This window comes from Nansenia antarctica (genome assembly GCF_963989245.1).
Source record: "Nansenia antarctica genome assembly, chromosome: 14".
Lineage (NCBI taxonomy): Eukaryota > Metazoa > Chordata > Actinopteri > Argentiniformes > Microstomatidae > Nansenia > Nansenia antarctica.
Genome location: NC_137684.1, coordinates 24,955,941 through 24,973,749, shown reverse-complemented (window position 1 = coordinate 24,973,749; position 17,809 = coordinate 24,955,941). Strand labels below are relative to the sequence as shown.

The 17,809-nt window shown below is 41.9% G+C and overlaps 3 protein-coding genes across 3 annotated transcripts; 2 read left to right on the top strand and 1 right to left on the bottom strand.

The window, feature by feature from the left end:
- Nucleotides 1–3,535: 3,535 nt before the first annotated feature.
- On the top strand, nucleotides 3,536–4,877 carry snx20 (sorting nexin 20; the record flags this gene model as incomplete). Its single annotated transcript, XM_080544937.1, has 3 exons — nucleotides 3,536–3,657; nucleotides 3,868–4,004; nucleotides 4,206–4,877. Exons 1-3 carry the CDS (start codon nucleotides 3,555–3,557, stop codon nucleotides 4,875–4,877), a joined length of 912 nt encoding a protein of 303 aa, XP_080401063.1. The 5' UTR covers nucleotides 3,536–3,554.
- A 2,778-nt stretch (nucleotides 4,878–7,655) lies between these two features.
- On the bottom strand, nucleotides 7,656–14,831 carry LOC308170016 (terminal nucleotidyltransferase 4B-like; the record flags this gene model as incomplete). Its single annotated transcript, XM_080544747.1, has 13 exons — nucleotides 7,656–7,826; nucleotides 7,928–8,062; nucleotides 8,525–8,676; nucleotides 8,897–9,000; nucleotides 9,616–9,742; nucleotides 10,653–10,866; nucleotides 11,140–11,268; nucleotides 11,827–11,934; nucleotides 12,086–12,206; nucleotides 12,608–12,654; nucleotides 12,818–12,941; nucleotides 14,302–14,512; nucleotides 14,633–14,831. 13 exons carry the CDS (start codon nucleotides 14,829–14,831, stop codon nucleotides 7,656–7,658), a joined length of 1,842 nt encoding a protein of 613 aa, XP_080400873.1.
- Nucleotides 14,832–16,064: 1,233 nt separating this feature from the next.
- mphosph6 (M-phase phosphoprotein 6) lies at nucleotides 16,065–17,771 on the top strand. Its single transcript, XM_080545090.1, has 5 exons — nucleotides 16,065–16,119; nucleotides 16,391–16,503; nucleotides 16,858–16,948; nucleotides 17,065–17,165; nucleotides 17,329–17,771. The coding sequence occupies exons 1-5, from the start codon at nucleotides 16,075–16,077 to the stop codon at nucleotides 17,471–17,473; spliced, it is 495 nt and encodes a 164-aa protein (XP_080401216.1). The 5' UTR covers nucleotides 16,065–16,074; the 3' UTR covers nucleotides 17,474–17,771.
- Nucleotides 17,772–17,809: the final 38 nt, after the last annotated feature.

Sequence of the window (17,809 nt, the reverse complement as noted above, 5' to 3'; positions counted from 1 at the left end):
CCTGGCCAATAATTATCACGCAGGACTCATTTCGAGAGTATTGAGGGTTTTTTGCAGGTGTGTGTTATCTACAAAGTATGTTGATGCACTGTTTCGTGAGCTTAGAATTATAAGGTTCTATCTCCGTTTAGGGTAGTTCAGAGATATTGAGCATCAAAGTTTTTACATTCCATTATATTTTGTGAGATAGAACCTTTGTATTTTATGAGTTACTAACTCAAAAATGTCAACATTTTTAAAATAACACCACACAGGCATTAATAAACACCTAATGGATCAGATTATGTAAAAAACTCAATTTTGACAAAAATGGAGATAGAACCTTATAATTCTATACGTTAAAAGAGAAATGTCCAAGAGATCACTACAGGGCCGTGCATACCTGACCTTTTATTCGTTGCAGTGGCGGTGCAGTAGCACACACACCACCTGGGATGTACATGGGATATGTCAGCTCCATAGCTGTCTTTGTATCCTCTAAAATAGAAGGGATATGCACTTTTCTTTGTATCCTGTGATAAAAAAAATAACAAAAAAACACTATGCAAGTGAGAAAGAAAGTCATCATGTATTGTCACGACCAAACAATGACACAGCACAGACTTCCCTTCATGCAGATAAAAAATGAACAATGTATAATACGGCACTATCTTAGTTATTTTCTGTTTGAGTGTATTATCAAGATCCTGAAGAAAACTATTTGAATGCAAACCTGGAATTAGCAGTGCAGCTTTAACAAAATACTCAACCAAACTTAGATACAGTGTACAGTACACAGGAATCCTTTGAACGAGTCTCCCTCTAGAGGACAGAACTGGTATTACTATGTGGTGGGACAGTACAATACATCACTGCTGCTGCTCAATTTGAAAAGTTCTCCAAGGGAGACACTACTACTGTTTGGTAGTTATTTCTAGGTGTGATGACTGGCATACACATACATACACACTGCTGGAGACATGCAAACTCAAGTGTCCCACTAAAACCTTGAGGGTGTCCTCAGTCCTCCACCTAAAAGAGGGGTGAATGTAGAGGTAGTGATTTGGCATCACACTCAGTCTGAGACATGTAACTCAAGTGTCACTCTTTTTTTTTTTTTTAAGTAATTTTTTTCTGAGTGGGGCAGTCCCACTCATATTTTTCATTTTATTGGACAGATGTAGTGAAGACAGACAGGAAAGTAAGGAGAAGAAGGGAGAGAGGGCATGTCAGCAGGGCATGGGCCGGATTCTAATCCATGCCGACATGGGCATATGTGTACACTGTAGACCGCGGTGCTAGACCACTGGACCACCCCAGGCCACTCAAGTGTCACTCTTGAGAATGTCTTCTTGTCTTAATGGTAGATGCTTGGGTCTTCCACATGGGAGACTGGTTTGAACTAGACTAACATCGACAATACCTCCTGAGGAATGATAGTTGCCATGGACTGTACAACGAGATAGAAAGTAGCTTTACTAACTTTGACTCACAAAGGGGAAGTAAAGACAATGATTAAACTTGCCAAACTAATTATACCCACACTCTTTCCCACCATTGCTTTGTAGTTTCACTTCCTTCTAGGGCTTTCTTCCTCTTGCTTCACTCTTGCATGCAAGCTTTTTATTATTAACAAATTCACTTCCTTCTCTCTGTATTCTTCCATTTCTCTTTTCAGCCAGGGCATGTCAACAACTATATTCATACAGCGTGCATGTGTGTGAGGCAACACTTACATTACAAGACACCTGGTTGGTCATTTCAAGATTTTTGAGAACTGTACACAAGACCAACAAGTGGGAAGAAGGTTTAAGGTAAGAGATTGACCTTATTGGTCATGTGTTAATGTTACGGTACATGTGGGAATACGGTACATGTGGGAAAACTAGGGTTAGGGTTACATGCTAGGGTGCTAGGGTGCTAGGGTTAAGGTTAGGGTTAAGGTTAGGGTTAGACATGCCAGCATGTACCAAGTCGACGTAGCACCTAACCCTAACCCTAGTTCTCCCACATGTAGGCCTACCGTAACATTAACATTGGTCTATTTTATTGGAATGTGGCCCCATGTCTAATATATGCAAATCCCAAATTTGTCATGACAACTCACTCTAAATGATGGTAAAACTGAGTTCTCTAGGTGTCAAGTAAAAACTATACATGTTTTTCAAAATACTATTACATTTTGAGTGACAGTGAGAGTCGCTGAACGTGTAGATGTATAATATGTTTATGGTCACTTCAAATTGTAGTCTTGGGAGCAGTTAAAAACTGTCAACATTTTGACAAAACAAATTTTGTCCCACTCTGGCTGCACTGTGCGTTTTTCCAATTGTGACAGTTTGTATCCATGAGTTTGTGTCTCTTGCTAGCTCTCAAACAAACGGCCCTTAAAAGCTAAACAACTATTAATGCTTAGGCTTATATGTTCGGATTTCAGTGACAGTGTGCAGAGCTGAAAATTTACTACAGCAAGCACACTAATAAACAACAATCTAATTTATTAATTAACCAAATTCAACATCTCACTGGATACCTTCACACTGCATTAAATACTTACCTGTATATAAAATGTGTACTATTTGTTTCCCAACATCCCCACCATAGTTGCAATTACAATTTCTTATTTATAATGCGTTTCACCTTATAACGTTATCATTGACTAAATGCCCTCTGGGCTCGTTGTCACATGTCAGTACATTATAATGGAAACGGATGGACAAAGTCACTAATTGTATCAAAGAAAATTATTTTAATAATTACCACTCTTGAGGGAGGGTGAAGACCAACAAAAGATTGAACATAACAACAAAACAAAACAAAGGCACATCATCACCCTTCCAAAAGGGAAAGGTGATAACAATAAAAAAAAAAAGAACTAAAGAGAATAACAATGCTGTGCAGACAGGGAAGAAGCCAGGAGTGGGGTGTTCTCTGGTCTTTTATACTTGGGGCACCAGGTGTTAGTCATCAGGCAATCAGACCCACACCACACAGGACAGACACGGAGACGAACAACTGTGTGTGTGTGCGCGCGTGTGTGTGTGTGTGTGTGTGTGTGTTTTTCCTTCTATCAATGGCCCCGGGCCTGAGCTGGATTACTCTTCCTGCTACGACTGGTGGATTGATGATTCACTTGCTTAGTCAAATGTACTGATTGTAAGTAAAAAATAAAATAATAATCTGAATAAAACTCAGAAAAGAAAAAAAAAAGAATAAAAGTCTGAAAAAAAAATCAGAATAAAAGTCCGAAAAATAAAATTTCAGAATAAAAGTCAGAAAAATAGAATTTCTGAATAAAAGTCCAAAAAAGAAAATTTAGGAATAAAAGTCTGAAAAATAAAATTGCAGGTAAATTTCAGGTCAGATACGATTACCACATCTCATTTGTATTTTTAGTTTTGGAAAAACCCAATTCTAAGATGTAATCCATCAAGCTGGGCTGAATGTCTTATGTACAGCATATTCAATCACTTCCCAATCACCTCCCCTAGATGCTGATGTGCCCAGATGACAGAGGGCAGAACCACATGAAGCGCAGTGGGACACAGTGGGACAAGACAGTGACCAACGCAGATATGCAGCAGTCCAACCCACACCCTGATGCAACACCTGGGGATCTGGACCTACGTTCTGCCTCAAAGTCCTGCTCCCAGGACTATGAAGATCATATTGTTTTCGGTACAAATTGTAGTGTTTTTCATCTGTGTTTTGAACATTCAAAACAAGAGGATACTGTATAAAGGAGATGTATACTGTATATAGTCGATGTTTCGGCAACATGGCCTTTCTCAAAACCAGATATTTTTGATTGACCATTCTTGTGCAAACAGTAATACAAACCTGTGTGTGTGTGTGTGTGTGTGTGTGTGTGTGTGTGTGAATGACCAGAGTCCAGCTCCTCCAGCATGACCACCCAAGAGCTACAGCAGCATTTGAAAGCGACGAAGGACAGATTCAAGCCAGTCAAGATCTTGTTTGAGATCCCCTCTTCACGAACTATAGAAGAGCCCCTCTGCAAATATGTGGTGAAACACATTTTTACATAGAAAAATTGCACTCTTTCTCCTTTTAATAAACCATACAGCACTCTTCAACCTCACTAATACACACTAGTTGCCTACAAAACAGCCTTTCTCAAGTCAGATAGTGACAAAGTCCAAACTAATGAGCTTAATTGGCCATGTGCTAATGTGGATATGTGAATGTGTTCTCCGTGTGTTCTTTAGGTGTACCAGGTTGCGGTGATCCGTTCAGGCAGCTACGACCCCCAGCGTGTATCTGTGGAGCGTCGCTATAGCGACTTCTCCCGCCTTCACCAGCAGCTCCTCGAGGACTTCTGCGAGGAGCTTGAGGAAGTCACCTTTCCCCGGAAAATCCTGACAAGGAATTTCAGCCCTAAGCGCATCTCGGAACGCAGGCTAGCACTCCAGGACTACCTAGCCCAGCTCTACGCGGTGCGCTGTGTCCGACGTTGTCGCCATTTTCTGGACTTTTTCACTGAGCCGGAGCAGAGGCGGGCATATGGGTTACTACGAGCAGGGCAGTTCAGGCCGGCATTGGCTCTTTTTCAGATGCTACTGGAGGTTCAGGAGAAGCTGGAACAGTGGCACAGTCCTGGTCTGCTGGTTCCCACACTGTGTGCCCTCACTGTGTGCCACCGTGATTTGGACGAGCCGGAAGCTGCGTTCTTCACAGCACAGAGGGCGCTGCCCGCAGTCAGGCGCTACGGGCTAAAGCGGTACAGAGCACCGTTGTTGGTAATGGTGGTGGACGTAGGGTACCAGTTGGGGCGGCCTGTAGCACAGCTTCAGGAGGAGTTGGCTCGTTTCAGGGATACAGAGAGGGGACTTATGACTGTTAGCTCCCTCAAAGAGTTGGTGGTGCAGGAGTTCACCTAGGTCCTAGGTCGACAAGCTCACCCTTTAGATTAGTTTGAATCAGTGGCGGACTCGGGCTGTTTGAAGGGCAGGGGCGAAAAGAAAAAAAGGCACAACATGGAACCCCATCAGTGCACATGGTCAAGTTTAGACCATTGGAAGGGCAGCCAATAGGGCACATCCTCTAATTTTGCCACTCAAAAGGGCACTTTAGTGCAACATTTTTCAACTGTGGGGGCACATGGTCAAGTTTAGACCATTGGAGGGGCACCAATAGGGCACGTCCTCTCATTTTCGCCACTCAAAAGGGCATTTTTGCCACTCAAAAGGGCACTTAAGCGAGACGTTTTTCAACCGTGGGGGCACCAGGAGAGGCGGTCGCCCCCCCCTGCCCCCCCCTGAGTCCGCCAGTGGTTTGAATAGTTTGATCAAATAAGTAGTGTACCTTTGGCTCTGTAAATAAGTAACTCACCTAGATGAGTTGAAATCCCTCCATCAGCTGCTGGGGGTAATAAGGGAACATTATTGAACAGCTTGTGCTTAAGCTTGTTAAAAAAAAAAGAAAAAAGATAATGGTTTCTTTCAAAAGTTTATTTTGAATGATGAAGATACAACTTACATTTTTTCACTTGTCACTTTACCATCAGGGTCTTAGTTTAACAACTAGTCATTCATCTTAATTGCACAAAAATATAATTTGCTAAATTAAAATTTCAATAATTAATATGAAAATACAACTTCAACGCAGGGATTGTACCTTTCCTGTAGCAGTCAATGATAATGGAGAAAAACTAAGAAATTGACATTCAACAATGCAAACAGATAACTGTTCACAGCAATAAATTAACACGCTCCTGCAAAATTAAACCATAGGGTCATGATTCAAACACAGGGAATGTTTGCTTGAAATGTTATTAGTTAGAACTGACAATGACAGATGGCCATTTTTCTTGCATTTTAACTGGATGTAGGTGGCCGGTTTGTTTAAGAAAAACCTATTAAGGGTTTAAAATGAATAAGCACATCAGTAATACATTTCCTGTGAAAAGACAGAAAAAAAACACATTCTTGAGTCATTATTTGTTCTATTCTAATCGCATAGAATAAAGACATTTGAATTGGTTCAGAGCTGTAGTAATTGACACAACAGGTACAGACAACATTACATTTGCATTCCGTTCACAATTTCCTCTTATTGGTCCATATCACTGGTTGAAAATGAATTGTTAACGTGGAAGTTACACATCCATATACAACTGCATACCAAATGTTTCAGAGTATAAGGGCTGTCAACCTAACGCACTCTTGAGGTTTGATATTCTGACAGTGAAGAGGTTGTGCTATTGTCAAAGTGCACTGTATCACTGTTTATACATTTCTAAACAAGTTTAAATGTCACTGAACGTGAATCAAACAGTCTGTATCTGCATTGTAACATTCTAAACTATTTCCATCCTCCAAGGCTTAAGAGGTTTGGAAAGGAGCGCCATTTTTATCAGACGTATTAGTGTTGTTTCACATTAGCACTGTTTTAGTCTTTCATGGCACAGTTTTAGCCTGGCCCCTACAGGTTCAGTGTTCACATATATAGGAGAGTGTTGGGTAGACAAACTTACATGAAAGAAGCACCGCATTGTCAGCCTATTGGAAGGGTGGGGACATCATCACATTGCGTACACCTATCCAGTCCTTTCAGATCTGTGAACTTTGAAGAGGTCATGTAGAAAGTGGCTATAAACCAAAATGAAGCCACACTTGTGGCTTCCCCAGTTCCATCACTGGTCCGAGGGCACCGGATAAGTGAAAGCAAAATGGTTGAAATCCAAAGATGGTCAGAGAAGATGTTAAGACTATTAGGATACATTACAATACTTCTGCGCACAAACTTGGCATTTAACATCTCAACCATCTCTTACACAGGAAAATGGGCAACTCTAACGCTTTCCATATATATACTATATATAGACTCGTATAAATATAATACAAAAATAAATACAAAGAAATACAAATCATTTCTTAATAGGCAAGATAGTGGAGAAGATTTTCATTTAGGAAGTTGTTCATACAGGAAGTTGCAAACTGAAGATACGGTGGTTGATACCATCAACACATACAACTGTAAGCAGTTGCGGCGATTAGACAGTATTGAGAAGTGTAGTCATCCAAAAGACTACAAACACCACCACCCGTGGGACGATCCTGTTCTGATATTGTGCTCACATACTATACATGGTAGCAAGGATCTACTGTATATGCTGATGATGAGAGTTGGCACTTAGAACCAAAACTTGGCCCAGTCCACAATGCATTCAGATGCAGCTGGTGAAAACTTTTCCCATTTTATCATACACATATTGTGTACATTCATTAAATTGCAAACAAAACTCATTTTCACAAAACCCTCTTTTACAGATTTGTCTTTAAGTGCAAAAATGTTCCCATATATATATCATACTTTTTAAGCACAAATTGTATCCCCTTGCCAAGACTCAAAAAGGTTTAATTACCAATACTCCTCCCATGCACCAGGGGGCTCTATTTAAGTTCAGGAACAGCTGAGGAGGTCAGACAATCTCCTTAGAGGGGCAGTGTGTTATTATTACAATAACGAAGACTGCGCCCTCAAGATGAGCAAAGCATCACTTTGCTCTTCCAAATGACCAAGAGGTTGAATAAGTCTCTAAAATTGTCTTTAGGGTTAACCCTAACCCTAAAAAACAAAACAATCTAAGCCTTGGTGAGACCTTCCTCTGTTCAGGTGGCAAAGCGGGAAAAAACCCTTCAGTGTAGTAGCGCCCCCTATCTACAAAGGTCCTGGACTGCAAGTTGGTGGTGGTGCTGAAGCTGGGGCTTCCTTCTCCTACCAGAACAGTGCTGCTTGTTACCACGGTGACCCTTGCTGCCGGACGAGAGGTCTGTGCTTGGCTGTACGTTGGTGTTCTGATGAGAAGACAAACTCTGTTGTCTGCCCTGCTGCCCAGGAGAAACACACATGAATGAAACATGACAGGATATCAGACGGGTTGAGTTTTAGCAGATGCTAACAACGCTAGTCATCGGCAGTATAATACCTTGTTTGAGCTCATACGGCTGGCAGAGGAACTAGCTGCCCTGTGGTTGCTGAAGCCCAGGGGGCTGGCTCTGTGTGAGGATAAACCCTGTCTGCCTCGCTGCCTCACCGTCTTGCAGGGGCTCCCATCCGAGTCCTGGACACACACACACACACACACACACACACACACACACACACACACAAACATTTAACATGTTTGGGCTACAATGAAAACACAAAAGCAATTCACTGCTATTTTGCATTAAAACTGTGAGATGCCGATCTAGCTGTTATCAAAGCAATAACCTGCTCTCAAGTAAATTTTCTCTATTTGCTTGCTAATTAGCCAAATCAGCTGGGATTGATCTCGCCTTTGAGCCTTTTACTAAGATTGGACACTCAATCTTGGAGCGGATATGAGACGTTCTAAAACTGGGTAGTTCGGGTCAATCGAACATTGCTCTCGAACAGTCTTACTAGTCTGTTTCACACTACTAAATAAACCTTTTATGAGGCCAGATATGTAGGTTTTGACAATTATTTAAAAAATTGCTAACACGCAAATATAGCGCTATCTTACCTTTAGCTAATTTAGCTACGTTAAAAGAGAACTCACAGCGTCACTGGAACTGGCTGAGGAAGATGGCGAGGAAGATGATGAAGACGAGGTGGATGGAGGGGAGAGGGAACTAGGGGACTCTGCCCCTTCCTCTGAGAGATTGTTGTTGCATTCGTCCATCTTCTGAGACTCCACCAGCACATCGTTTACTGTAACAGGGTCAAAGGGGTAGGTAGGGTTAGGGTAGGATCTCGGGGTGCCTCTAAAACGTCTTCCTCTCCCTGTTCACTTTCCCCTGTCTGCACTGATGTGAACAAACCATATGTGCAGATGAAGATGAAGGACATGGAGACATGAAGATATTTCAGACTAAGACTGCTGCATAAAAACTACATTGCACTAAGGTACTTCAGTCATCAGTGTCCTTACCGTTTAAGACCAGGGGGTTCTGGGATTCGTCAGCCCACTTCCTGTTGATCGACTCTCTGTACTCAGACACCTCCTTGGTCACCCGGATTATTCTGCCAAGTATACTGAAGACATGAAATGAAATGGAAGATATGATTGTTAGCAGGTAATCTCATCTTCTATAGTCCATAAGATGTCCTAAAGACGTCATCTGGACGTCCTAGAAAGACGTCATCTGAACCCACATTCCAGCTTCCCTGAGGACGTCTTTTGGACTCTTTGTTTACTGGGTAAGCAGAGGCAAGAAAAAGGAGACTCAACAAGTACAATCTACAATGCCCCCTATTGTTTACAATGAAGTGACTGACAAATTAACTAGGCTGAATTGCTGGCCATTTGGTAATATTATATAAGAGTGTTATATAATATACATACATCTTTGTTCAGAGAGATAGTCCCAGCACTTCTTATACTAGAGATACCCAGCTTTTGATGGTGTTTTTGTACACATTGGTTTGACCATTCAGAAATTACAACACTTTTTATCCACCTATTTCAGGGTACCCCTGGTGAAACCAATATGCACACAAATACCATCAAATAAATGCTGATAATCTTTACTTTAACCTCATAGTAATTGTCTGATTTCAAATCCAAACTTTTGGATGTCTAGAGCCAAAAGAAGAGAACATTTTTCACTCTCCCCATTACTTACGCAGGGCACTGCAGGCGCCCCTTACCTGGCTCTCTGGTTGTTGGGGTAATACTTGGCGATGGGAGACACGGCGTGACTCAGCACCTCGTAGGCGGAGTCAAAGGCCCCCTTCACCTGCATGGCCCCATAGGAGCTACGGCCAACGTCATTACCTGGGAACAGAGACAGGAGACGGGAGACGCATCAGTTACACCTTAACTGCTCCTCCTGAGACATCTTCGGCCCCTCACCACTACGTCTCCTAAAGACACCCGCTTTCCCCTCTACTGTGTCCCTAAGAACTTCTATTGCCCCCCTTGTACTGTTTCTCTGTTTCTCCAGTGTAAAAAAAAGGGTTTTAGAAGAAGGTGATAGGAGAAGGTTTTTCCTTCTATCAGTGGCCCCGGGCCTGAGCTGGATTACTCTTCCTGCTACGAATGGTGGACTGATGATTCACATGCTTAGTATTCAAATGTATTGATTGTAAGTCGCTTTGGAATAAGGCGTCTGCTAAATGCCAAAAATGTAAATGTAAATGTAAATGCATCATAGGGAGTGTTACAGTCTGATGTCTTCCTGCATTTGAGCAAAGGTTTGGCAAAAACTTGAAAGGCGAACTCCAGGCTAGTTTCACCGCCTCATTTGGCAGAAATGTGTTCTATAGTGGAATTATGTATCGTCAGAGACACTACGTCACCCCACTCTAACTGCAGGCGAAGGAAAGTTGTCTCATTTGCGAAACAAATGTCTTGGCTTTGGCTATAGAAGACAGTCGATATTTGGAACTAAGTTGAAATTATCCATATTTAGACTACAACGATTATTTTCTGACAAATTGCCATACAACGTCATGTGGAAGCAAAATAAATAACGTTTCAGCTCGAAAAGAACTGGACTTGCCTCAAGTTGAAAGAGTTAACCCTACCAAGGAGTGAGTCCCCAGAAATGTTAATACTTGAATGATAAAGATGTACCCATAATAATTTCAGATATCAATGTGAACACCCCTAAGCGTTGAGCATTTTATCATCATCAGCCTAGCCAAACAGAAATTGAGGAAAAACAATGACAAGGTGGCTCAACCTGGCTGAAGTGGGTCCTCGATGTAGAGCATTGACGGTCTGTAGCCGTCCAGCATACTCTTCTGCACCTCGTCTTTAGACAAGTAGCAGCCTCCGTCCTTAATCCGAATCCCTGTTTTCAGGTAGTTAAAATGTTTGCCATACAGCTCAAAGAACTCTATCAGCAGAACACCCGTGTTGGCTTTGGGACTGCAGGCGTCCTCCCTGTAATGAAGCTGAAACACACACACACACATGCACCCGCACGCACCCGCACACACACACACACACACACACACACACACACACACACACACACACACACACACACGCACCCGCACGCACACACACACGCACCCGCACGCACACACACACACACACGCACCCGCACGCACACACACAAAGCAATAATTTCCATTTTCTTACATTTCATAATAAGTGGTTAAGAATAAATGATAGGAAAGGTAATTCTTCTGAGATATTAGACAGGCTACATGTGTGCATCACACCTGTAAGAAGCTGACAGCCATGAGGCAGAGGCTGTAGGAACCGATGCCACCCATAAACACTTCGTTGAGGTCTCTTTGAAATAAGAACTGTTTCAGGACCAGCACCAGGTACGGAAGCACAGGGTATTTCTGAGGAGACAAGTGAGACACTGACCTAAGAACAACAGTTGGACATATCAGGGTTCCCACACCTTCTGAAACATCGAATTCAAGCACTTTTCAAGGACTTTCAAGGCTCAATTCCTTCAAATTCAAGGGCCCACCACGGCATAGTTTGAGTCAGGTCTAGATGAGAATGTATACAATAGGAATGACCATGAACGGAGTTATGTCGGTTTAAATGTAGCTAACTAATTAACCGTAGTAACTAGTGGTTGTTTTATTCCCTACATGTTACCTATAAAAACATTTTAGAGAGAGAGAGAGAGAGAGAGAGAGAGAGAGAGAGAGAGAGGAATTCAAGCAATTTCAATGACCCATGTCGATTTTCAAAATCTTTTAATACCTTGATTTTTTTCTTCTCAAATTCACAAACTTTCAAGGATTAACCCTAACTCTAACCGTAAGGACCTGTGGGAACCCTGTAAAAAACACACTACACCGTATAATTTCTATGCACCGCTCATTACTATTACATAGAAAACACAACACACAAATACTGTGACACAATGGCATAAACACTCTTACCTTTGTATACTCTTTAATAAGGTCAGCAGCTTTGACACCATTCTGCATGTTGAAGCTGATGTCAACTTTCACCTCAGAGAAAGAGTCAGTCAGTTTGATGATTGGTACCTAAGACCGGGGGAGAGGTATAAGAGAAGCAGGTTAACACAAACACACACACACACACACACACACACACACACACACACACACACACACACACACACTAGTCAACCCTGACCAGATCCGTGACCAAATACATAGAAACACATGAACCCACCGTGGCTTTATCCAGCACTTTGACAGAGTTCTCCTCCGCCACGTTGTGTTTGCGTAGAGCCTCTACTAGCGTCCACAGTGGAAGAGTGTCCCATTTCCCAGACACCACCAGATCAATGTCACTAATAAACACAATAAAAAAACAGGGACTCAATAGCTCTCACATCAAGTCAGGGTGTTACTTTAAAATCAAACAAATCACAATAATAATAATAATAATAATACATTAGACTTATATAGCGCTTTTCTAGACACTCAAAGACGCTTTACAAACTGAGAAGATCGAGGAGTAATAATAAAAAGAAACAAAAAATAAGTATAGGGGCCTAATGAAGGTAGTGCTGGGGACACATGGGAAGGGGAGGGGGAGAGGGTTAACTGGTGAAGGAAAGCTTGAAGAGCTTTCAATACAGTTGAATGTAGCCCAAATGGTAGCCAAAATCCTTTTGACAATATATCAACAAGGGTTAAGTAAATGTGATATGAAGTACACTGTGACCACTGTGAAAACCAAGTGCCTTACCTTGTGGGTAGATAGAGACCACTGCCAAAACTCCCAAATATCTGAACCTGCAAAGGAAATATTCACACCATGAAAAATTATAATCCTGACATTTCCTGCAAAAGAATGACACACAATTTTGCGGTTCAAATTCCTGAACAAGTTGGCCATCTTGTCAACTTCCTGACATCTTTGGTAAAGCCCCCAATTAGGTAGGCCTAATTCACTTACATCAGCACTGGGCCACAGGTCTTTGATGACCCTCTCTACCCTATCTACCACCTCCATCCTCATCTTCTCCTCCTCAGGCCGCGGGGACATGTAGACATGGAAGTCCTGGATCTCCTCGTGGAGCCTGCAGACAGAAACAGAGAGGTCACACAAGGGTCAGCCTGAGATCCCACCATCTTTCGGTTTGGTTCGAATCCAGTTAAGAAGCTTGATAGTCAAGAAGATGATTTATAGATCAGACTGTAGAATATCAGGTTAACATGGAAACGACACAGCCCGAGCGTGCGCGACAAAAACTGTGCAAGCTTGAAGCATAGTGTCATAACAGATCAGTCTCTATTTGAGACTCAAGGGAAAACAGGTGTTTGCTTTTGTAGGTTGTCTTGTCTGATAAACTATAGTTTTATTAGTCTTCACGTTGCCACGGCCATGTTGGCTATCTCTTGTCTCTATGTTCATGTTACAAAATACTACAAAAGAAATGAGAAACGGTTACATTAACACATTCTATTCAATCATCTATTCATCAAAGAAAACGACAGAACACCACAATCAGTTGTAGATAATAATTAGGCTACATTGCAGCGCTGGCTATGAATACATCACACTCACCGAACACTTTATTACGAACACTATAGGCTACTAATACTGGGTAGGGCCTCCCTTTGCTCTCAAAACAGCCTACATTCTTTGTGGCAGTGATTCCACAAGATGTTGGAAACATTCCTTTGAGATTCTGGTTCATGATGACATGCTTTGCATCACGTAATTCCTGCAGGTGCACTTTCAAACTGTGAATCTCCCATTCTACCACATCCCAAATGTGTTCTATTGGATTCAAATATGGACAGGGACACTTTACACAGCAACATACCAACACTCAGGTCTGGTTCTGGACAAGGTTTCTTCCAAACTAGCTTTTCCTGACCACAGACCCCCTGGTCTGGTTTCTAGGGGATTAGCCCTAGGCCCTACTGTTAAGCACATTGAGACCTTTGAGAAACACTTGTAAAGAAGCATCATTTAATACTTGACTGAACCACAGGGAGCAGGCCAGGGAGGTGATGGACCATCACATGGTCTGCGCTGGCTGACATGCAGCGCCTCAGCTTTTCCTGACACAGACCTGTTCAGACTGATATGGTCTGCTCTATGGGCCGAGGATCCAATCATGGATGTTGTAACATAAGGCTTTACACATAATGTCCTACACATTATAGCCATCAGTAGCTGAACCCAGAGTAGTAGGCTCTATAATATTTTCAGATTAAGTTCCTTTAAATCACTGGTTGGATTGGACAGACAACATGTGCGGGGTGTGGTGGTGTGTCCTAAGAAATGATCTTATTATGCTAGATCATTATCCTAATACTACATTTGGTTACAATACATGAATGAATGAATGGATGAATGAATGAATGAATGAATGAATGCATTGTCAACGCTGTAATTTGGCCTATGTATATCTATCCATGCATGCTTACCCCAAAATCCCTGCAGAGTAGCTCCTGGTTTTCCAAGGCGTGCCTCCTGTGTGACCATCCTCCATGCCCAGGGACACCTCTGGTGCTCTGTTAACACCCAAAGCGCTCCTGGCTCCTCGGTTGTCTGGCCCTCGTCTGTCCCCAGGTCCAGAGCCTTCTCTCCAGCCCCCCACCCCTCCTCTGGGACCACCACTACTACTAACCCTCTCCGCTGGAAGAAGCTGGTTGTTAATGATATTACCTCGCAAGGGTAGAAAGTCTGGTTGAAAATGTTCTGTTTCATGGTCACTCCTTGAATGAATAATCGTCCCTTCTTGCATTGTCGCTTTACTGCTCCCGGTGGTCCTGCCAGGGGGACTCTTGGTGGGGGTGGGCGTGTGCAATAAAGACGCACCGGCGTGGTTGATTATATTACTATTATTACTGATACTCAAATGTCCCAATGTCTGCCAAATGTTCACCCATGCACTGTTGGAAGCAGGTCCGAGTTGTTCTGGCTGAAACCAGGAGGCGAGGAGTCTGGGATCCATGGAGCGGCGTGGCTGCTTAGGTGTGCAACGTGACTGTCAGTGTCATGCCTTACAGACCTTTACTAATACTAGACCTCCTCAGCTTAGCCAGCAGACATGCAAGATCGATGCACTTCACAGCTTCATATATGCACTGGCATGCAAAATGTTGATCTGAGCTATTTTAGATGTAAAACGTTAGATTCAGTTAAGTACCGTTAAGAAACGCGATTATTAAACTGTGCAGGAGAAACTACGGATGCCGAGTGGGTACTCACTGAGAACAAAGCGTGACAAGCCCAGCTGGGCAATTTCTCTCTCTGGCTGTGTTCGAAATGGCATACTAGCATACTACTCATACTAGATATGATTTAGTAGATTTTGAATATGCAGTGCGTTCACACTGTAGATTATGTGAAATTTGAGTATGCGAGAAATGTATACTAGATTTTCGGTCGGCTGGTATTGGCATACTTATTATGAATTTAGTAAGCAGTATGCAGTATATACTAATTCAGTATGCTAGTATGCAGTATGCTAGTATGCCATTTCGAACACAGCCTCTCTGACTCTGACATCAATGGCGGAGCTGAGCTGATTATTGCACAAACCTAACTCCGGTGGGGCTAAAAGGGTGTTTTAAGAAATAAAAACGAATAACTTATAATGCATAATCGCAATATAACAATTTAAGTCGTGCAAAAACAATTAGTACAACATCAATGTTTATGAAACATGATTAGTACGTGTGTGTCGTTAGTTTTGTCATAATATGATGATTATCAAATAATAACCAATGTTGAATGACAGGTGTGCCAATTCAATAATAATAATAATAATAATAATAATAATAATAATAATAATAATAATAATAATAATAATTGGGACCCTAACTCTTCAAAGAGAATACAGTCGTAGACAGTTCCCTTGTTAGAGGTTTTGTAAAAGGCCATTTTACAAATTGTGTTCCGTTTAACAAATTGTGGGTAGACAATCAGTAGCTTGGCACAGGTCTAGGGGCAGTTTTACCAGAGTTTTGCCATCCGATCGGTTTATGCTCGTTCAATCCTATTATAGGTCTGCGAGGCGTCGCTCTGTAGATCTCTGTTCGACTGGTCGAGTCTGAGTTTGGGCACCACAGCGTGGAGGTGGAACTCGTGGCTACAAACACAAAGTGGCAACCCAATGAAAACAAGCCCCATTTAAGCCACTCAAGAGACATTTTATATAGATATTTTAGAAGAATCAAATACTCACAATTGAAATGGCCAATGACGCGAAACTCTCCAGAAACCTTTTGCGCATGAAGGTAAGCAATATAGCTAGCATGCTTGCTAAGTTGCTAGCTAGCTAGCTGTCATGTTTAGATGGTTGGTTGCCACTGCAGCTGGCCTAAACTAATGTTGCTTGCTACTTCAGTTAGGAAACGATCACCTAACTAACTAACACATTGGTAATTGCATCCTTTTGAGAAATAGCTGCATTAGCTTTGTGGTCTCATTTTTGTGTTTATTTGGCAGCTACACAAATGTTAAAAAGCTTCTTGAGATTGCAATTCTTGCTGTTCTGTGTTCCTCCAGTTCATGCAAAGAGGCCTGGATGCTGATACGAAACAGCAGCTAGAAGACGAGGAGAGAAAGATCATAAGTGATGAACACTGGTACCTGGACCTGCCAGAACTTAAAGCTAAAGAGTATGACCTTTTCTCAGTCCATCATCATCATATCTTTGATAGGGTCAATAACACTAGTTCATGTGATGGGATACCCCACTCAGTGTGTCAGATGTTTACCTAAATGATGGTCTAATGTAGACATGATCCCATGTGTTACTTCCAGCCATATACCTAGATTTGAAATTAATATAAAGATATAGGCTACACTGCCTAATGACCAGGTTTGGAGGGGGTTTGAGTTCAGCTGATCAATGGGACATTCACTCATCTTGACAGAAGACCCCTTTGAGGTCAGGAAACATCAGACAAACTGTGATTTAGGAGTGAACTTGATTTAAACGTTTACACATTGTCCTCCCTGTCTTCGGTTAGGAATTTCATCATAGAAGAAAGAAGTTTTGTGCCTTGTGAAGACCTTAAGTATGGACGGATGTCATTCAAGGGGTTCAATCCTGATGTTGAGGTAGGCTAATCCCTTATTTACCATTGACTTTTTTGTTAATTAGATGATGAGCGACTACCTAAAGTTTAAATATTCAGATTCACCTAGTTTAATTTGTGTTGATGTACTTTCCTCAGAAACTAATGATACTGATGAACGCCCCGGTTGAGGAGGAAGAGGAAGAGGAGGAGATTAGCAGAATGGAGACTGACGTCACAGACGAACAAATGGCCAGAAGGTATGTAATAATATGGTCAGCTGTGCAGAAAAGTCGCTGGAATTTGAGAATTGCTGATATTTTCTTGATACTTTTCTGGTCACTAGTTAATTGCGGTCTGGAACGGCTTTTTTCAGTCTCCCTGAATGTTGAACCATTTTGTGTCATTGTGTCACCTTTGCAGATACGAGAGCCTAGTGGGAAGCATGAAGAAGAAATTTGCTAAAAAGCGGGAGAGAAAGACAATCGACGAGGAGGAGGAGGATGTAAATCACAATGTTGTTGAGACGAAAACAAAAAGGGAGTTTTTGAAACCTCAAGACGACTAAGAATATTTATTTCTATTGTCTGCTCAATGTACAATGTTTTTATGTGCGAGCCAACCGACAGACAATGATTTTTTACTGCTCTGTTTTCATCATGAATCATCTGTAACTTACATAGGTGTGACAGATGAGTATTTTAGTTGAATGGATGTTATACATCCCCTCTTTTTAAAAGACTTTCAACGTGTTGTCAGGGGTAAGAAAATGCAATGCAAACTGGAGTTTTCCTTAGAAAAGTTCCTCCTTCCTTAGATCACACCTTTGTACTATGGACAACGGTATGGTTTCATTAAATGCATTATAACCCAATACGATGAGTTTGTGTGTTGTGTATTATGT

Coding starts and splice junctions, on each gene's coding strand:
- mphosph6 (XM_080545090.1), top strand. CDS start 16,075: ATGGCCAATGACGCGAAACTCTCCAGAAACCTTTTGCGCATGAAG. Junction 16,504..16,857: donor CCAGAACTTAAAGCTAAAGA/GTATGACCTTTT, acceptor GTCTTCGGTTAG/GAATTTCATCATAGAAGAAA. Junction 16,949..17,064: donor GGTTCAATCCTGATGTTGAG/GTAGGCTAATCC, acceptor TACTTTCCTCAG/AAACTAATGATACTGATGAA.